We start from the raw sequence: 6,000 nt of genomic DNA, 5'->3' as shown, positions 1-6,000 counted from the left end.
AAGGAAGACCCAGAGTTACCTCTGCTGCAAAGGATACGTTCATTAGAGTTACCAGCCTCAGAAATTTCAGCCCAAATAAATGCTTCACAGAGTTCAAGAAACAGACAAATCTCAACATCAACTGTTCAGAGCAGACTGCGTGAATCAGGCCTTCATGGTCAAATTGCTGCAAAGAAACCACTACTAAAGGACACCAATAATAAGAAGAGACTTGTTTGGGCCAAGAAACACAAGCAATTGACATTAGACCGGTGGAAATCTGTTCTTTGGTCTGATGAGTCCAAATTTGTGATTTTTGGTTCTAACCGCCATGTGTGAGAGGCAGAGTAGGTGAACGTATGATCTCCACATGTATGGTTCCCACGGTGAAGGTGAAGCTGGTTGAGAGAATGCCAAGTGTACAAAGCTGTCATCAAGGCAAAGAGTGGCTACTTTGAAGAAACTCAAATATATTTTGATATGTTTATCACTTTTTTGCTTACTGCATGATTCCATGTGCTATTTCATAGTTTTGATGTCTTCACTATTATTCTACAACAATAAAGAAAAATCCTTCAATGAGTAGGTGTCTCAACTTTTGACTGGTACTGTATACATGAATTATGATAATGCGCTAGCATGGAGGAAGTTGTAACCATATTTTCCGCATTTTGCTTCTGTGTTTTAAAAGCATTCGAAAATGAGGTGGATACATAGCCAATCATTTCAGGTATTGAACTACATTCCTATGGGGAAATTATTTACTTATATTCTGTTGTATTTGGACAAACTTAAAATTGATCCAGCGTTAAGTATGATGTTTCACTGCCGTAACATCAGAAAAACATAATACCTAAAAAAAAATGCTATTGAGAGCTAATCACACTGTATGGGTCCTTTTTGTGATCAGTCTTTTGTTAGTCTGTAGCTACCACTGCTGCACATAATACTGTAATTGTAAATATAATGATTTAAAACATGAAATAAAAAAGTTCCTGATTATTTTCATCAAACACTAGCAAAAAGTACAAAGTTAGTTTTTTGCTATTTACAAATGTTTAGAATGCGAAAAGCGTGACATTTAGTCATCATTGCTTTGAGGTGAAAGTTATTCAAGTATTGCAGTAAAATTGGTAAGAGAAATTATGTATTTATTTTTTATGATTTGTACCTTGCATCTGAAAAGAATGCTAAACGTGCGTACACTACTATTAAACTGATCAAAATTGGTAAAAATACAAATTAAGACTTAAAATAAAACAAAAATAAATGCTGCAAGCCATGTAAACTAAGCTGTATTTTTTAGTTCAGACAATACGTTCCAGGCCTCCCGAGTGGTACAGTGATCTAAGGCACTGCATCGCAGTGCTAGCTGTGCCACTAGAGATTCTAGGTTAGAGTCCAGGCTCTGTCGCAGCCAGCCCGACTGGGAGACCCATGGAGCGGTGCACAATTGGCCCAGCTTCATCCGGATTAGGGAAGGGTTTGGCCGGCAGGGATGTCCTTGTCCCATCGCGCACTAGCGACTCCTGTGGCGGGCCAAGCGCAGTGCACGCTGACACGGTCGCCAGGTGTATGGCGTTTCCTCCGACACATTGGTGCGGCTGGCTTCCGGGTTAAGTGGGCATTGTGTCAAGAAGCAGTGTGGCTTGGTTGGGTTGTGTTTCGGAAGACGCACGGCTCTCGACCTTCGCCTTGCCCATATGGGAGTTGCAGCGATGAGACAAGACGGTAACTACCAATTAGATACCATGAAATTGGGAAAAAAGGGTTTAAAAAAAATTATTACATGTAAAAGACAATACGTTGCAACCTCTGTGCGCCTGTCTATTTCTCTCTAGTCTCTATTTTTATAAAGGGCATTGAAACACCAGTGCATTACCAAATGCAAAGTAGAAAGCATCTACAATCATATAGTTCATCCTGTAATAGGAAGCCTATTGGCAAGGTGCGTCGAGACTTAACCATTCAGACCAACAGAAAAATAATTTACAAGCATATTACATCCAATTCTTATCGTACTAATAAAATACATGAACAATACATCTTGATACTTGCAAAATATACATCCAACAACGTTCTTTTTAACCATAATTAAACCTTTGTATATCATTTTAAGACACAGATAAAATTAAACAAAATAAGAGCCCAGTAACACAGGAGGGATTGTCATAAACACACATTCAAAGTACAATCTGAAATCTTTGTCCGCTGTGGCCGGGCGTTAAAATGCAAACAAATAATCGATGCTCAAAAGCATACACACGCACACAAACAGTTCAATTTGAAACTCTCAAAAACTCATCCCCACACTTATTAGCCACGTCAATACCTCTTCCAGAAATGAAACTGCAAATTGTAACTTAAACCCCTGCTGACCTCTGACCTCACACCCGGCAGAAGCCAGTTTAGGAAGCCATCCAGATTACGCCAAATAAATACATTTATTTAGAATGGTCCGTCATAATGTTGAGATGCAAAAAGAATGTTGCTCCGATATGAAAGCGAAGCCTCGGAGGTCTGCGGTTGAGGTGGACGGTGAACGCCTCTCACTTGGAGGAGGCCGCCATGTGTCCGTGCACACGGAAGCGGTACACGCATGTGTACTCCAGGTGACCCCAGTTACTCTGAACGCGCAGCTCCACGAAATAATAGATGGCCCTGGTAGGGTTCTGACAGAGAGAACAGGAAGGGTTAGAACAAGCAACACAACTGATGACTGAATGGAGGGTCAACAGTAGCTACTAGCTAGGTAGTTAGAACTTCGTTCTATGGTCCTGGTCCAGTTCTATTCCAGGCTTATTTCAGCTATAGTCTGTTGCATAAACATCGAGCCCGACTAATGTCTCACGCCCCCCAAAAATAACCTAGTAATCCTAACCAGAGGTCGTATTCACTAGGCACCAAATGGAAGAAAAACTGAAAGAGGGAGGGACTACCTGAACTTGTCCAATAAGAAATGCTAATTTTCTGTAGCAAATTGTTTTGCTTCATTTTGAAACGGTGTGTACTAATGAATACAACCGAGGCAAAGTTTAAATGATGGGACTCACAGGCAGTTGGAAGGTCTGGATTGCCCCTCCGTGCTGGTCATAAGTGAAGGTTCCCAGCCAGGTGCCGTCTTCTGTCTCAGTGGACATACCCTGCACAGAGAGAGAAAGAGATGAGACCGATTTTTAAAGACAGAAATTAGTCATCAGCGTTAAAGATATTCACCATACTGCTCTAAACATCTCTGTAGGAAATCTTCAACAGTAGATTATGTAGATGTGGCTCTGGGCAAAAGTTGTGCACTGAATAGAGTGTCAGGGAAGAGCTAGAGGTCACAGATGACTCACGTAGACAGAGAAGTCCTTGGGCGCGCTGTCGATGCGTCCGGTGGGCGCGTTGGAGACCGGCAGGTGCTCCAGTGTGACGTGGGTAACGTGGGCAGGATGAGATAGGGCGATGACCAGGGTGCCCTGCGCTCCGTGGAACGCCCAGCACTTCCCAGCTTGCACCGCCTGGCCCTGGATAACAGTGCGGGGGTTCTCAGAGGGGTACCAGAGGGGTACACCCAGGAAGGACACGCATGCCGAGCGGGTACGGTACGTCTCGGAACACCGTGTGCTCACAACACTGGCACCTTGGGACTCCAAGGCAAAGTCTGGCATCCTGTCAGCCAATAGGGGACTGCAGTTCTTCACAACCTCTTTCACCATCTGTGGCTCATTCTGGGGCACATTCTCATGCAGCCATTTGGCCATGGCCTCTTCGAGCTCAGGGGTCAGGTGTGTGTTGGCTGTGGTGGGGTTGGGAGCTGGAGGAGGCTGGTTCTGAACAGAGTAGACCTGCTTCCCCAGCTACACAACACAGACAGACCACATCCATTAGGTTAGGAAGGCTCATCAATTACTATGTCCCAAACGGCACCCCATTCCCTATATAGTGCACTACCATAGGGCTCTGGTCAAAAGTAATTGTAAGTCGCTCTGGAGGAGAGCGTCTGCTAAATGACTAAAATGGGAAATGTAGTGCACTATGTAGGGAATTGGGTGCCATTTTGGACTCAGCCATTCACATTTGAGTTATTTAGCACCATCTCTTATGCAGAACCACTTAAGAAAGTGCAAAAGTTCAGTGCTACAAATTTGACTTGAGTTTGCGTGTTGTGTACATTACCGTGGCACTCTGGTCCTCCAGGGCAGCGACTCTCTGCCTGACGTGTGTGTGTTGGTCCTTCAGCTCGCCCACCTGACTGGTGAAGCCGGCTGTCTGCTGGCTCAAACGATGCTCCCAATCCAGTGGATTCACACTACAAAAGAAAAAAAATAGAACTTAATTGTCCAGTGAGAAACAGAGATATTTATTTATCTTCAACCCCCTGAGACAGCAAACTCACAAAACATTTTAAAAGGCTAAGTTAAGATTGTCTTAAATCCAAAGTTTTTTTTGCAAACAAGGTTTGGACATTAGATTGGTTAACAGAAAAAGTATGGGAGTATGTTTTCACTCCTTTCAAATCTTCCCAAGTGCCTAGGGAGCATGGGACAGGAGCTAGGGCTAAGGACAGGAGGTAGATGCTAGGAGGTAGGGGCAGAAGCTAGGGGGCAGGTTCTGGATTGGGCCGGCCACACACTCACCTGTCCACTCTCACTCTCACGTCCCTCATGTCTGTTCTCACGTCTGCCAAGTCTGTCTGCAGTCTCTCTACCATCTGTTGGGATAGACGAGCACAAAGACTCCATCTCAACCATATACGTAAATATACAACAATTCTATAGAACAAAACATACATATATACAGTACCAGTCAAAAATTTGGACACTCCTACTCAGTCCAGGGTTTATCTTTATTTTTACTATTTTCTACATTGTAGAATAATAGTGAAGACATCACAACTATGAAATAACACATGGAATCATGTCGTAAAAAAAAAAAAAAAATGTTAAAGAAATCAAAATATATTTTACATTTTAGATTCTTCGAAGTAGACACCCTTTGCCTTAACTCTTGGCATTCTCTCAACCAGCTTCCCCTGGAATACTTTTCCAACAGTTTTGAAGGAGTTGCCACATATGCTGCGCTCCCGAGTGGCGCAGCGATCTAAGGCACTGCATCTCAGTGCAAGAGGCGTCACTACAGTCCCTTTTGAATCCAGGCTGAATCACATCCAGCCGTGATTGTGCGCCGCCCTTATAGGACTCCCAATTAACTCAGCGTCGTCCGGGTTTGGCCGTCATTGTAAATAATAATTTTATCTTAACTAACTAGCCTAGTTAAATAAAGGTAAAATAAAAAAATAGACTGCTTTTCCTTCACTCTGCGGTCCAACTCATCCCAAACAATCTCAATTGGGTTGAGGGCGGGTGATTGTGGAGGCCAAGTCATCTGATGCAGCACTCCATCACTCTCCTTCTTGGTCAAATAGCCCTTACACAGCCTGGAGGTGTGTTGGGTCATTGTCCTGTTGAAAAATAAATGATAGTCCCACTAAGCGCAAACCAGATGGGATGGTGTATCGCTGCAGAATGCTGTGGTAGCCATGCTGGTTATGTGTACTTTGAATTCTAAATAAATCACAGACAGTGTCACCAGCAAAGCCTAGAAGGCCAGCATCCTGGAGTCGCCGCTTCACTGTTGAGACTGGTGTTTTGCGGGTACTATTTAATGAAGCTGCCAGTTGAGGACTTGTGAGGCATCTGTTTCTCAAACTAGACACTCTAATGTACTCGTCCTCTTGCTCAGTTGTGCATCGGGGCCTCCTACTCCCCTTTCTATTCTGGTTAGAGCCAGTTTGCGCCGTTCTGTGCCGTTCTGTGAAGGGAGTAGTACACAGCGTTGTACGAGATCTTCAGTTTCTTGGCAATTTCACAAATGGAATAGCCTTCATTTCTCAGAACAAGAATAGACGGACGAATTTCAGAAGTTATTTCTTTGTTTCTGGCCATTTTGAGCCTGTAATCAAACCCACAAATGCTGATGCTCCAGATACTCAACTAGTCTAAAGAAGGCCAGTTTTATTGATTCTTTAATCAGTAC

General features: G+C 43.5%; 1 protein-coding gene across 2 annotated transcripts in view; it reads right to left on the bottom strand.

Moving 5' to 3' along the window:
• Positions 1–2,059: 2,059 nt before the first annotated feature.
• The window catches only part of LOC111952384 (SUN domain-containing protein 1), a 27,171-nt gene continuing 23,230 nt past the window's right edge, over positions 2,060–6,000 (bottom strand). For both annotated transcript variants that reach the window (XM_023971001.2, XM_023971000.2), the window contains exons 9-13: positions 4,602–4,675; positions 4,141–4,273; positions 3,318–3,821; positions 3,033–3,122; positions 2,060–2,651 (exon numbers count right to left, since the gene is read on the bottom strand). In XM_023971001.2, coding sequence (XP_023826769.1) covers positions 2,529–2,651; positions 3,033–3,122; positions 3,318–3,821; positions 4,141–4,273; positions 4,602–4,675 — 924 coding nt within the window. In that variant the 3' untranslated portion in view covers positions 2,060–2,528. The remainder of the gene's footprint in view (positions 2,652–3,032; positions 3,123–3,317; positions 3,822–4,140; positions 4,274–4,601; positions 4,676–6,000) is intronic.

The sequence above is a fragment of the Salvelinus sp. IW2-2015 genome, linkage group LG26, assembly GCF_002910315.2.
Source record: "Salvelinus sp. IW2-2015 linkage group LG26, ASM291031v2, whole genome shotgun sequence".
Classification (NCBI taxonomy): Eukaryota; Metazoa; Chordata; class Actinopteri; order Salmoniformes; family Salmonidae; genus Salvelinus; species Salvelinus sp. IW2-2015.
The sequence above is the reverse complement of the archived record's forward strand: the minus strand, read 5'-3'. Positions and strand labels throughout refer to the sequence as shown.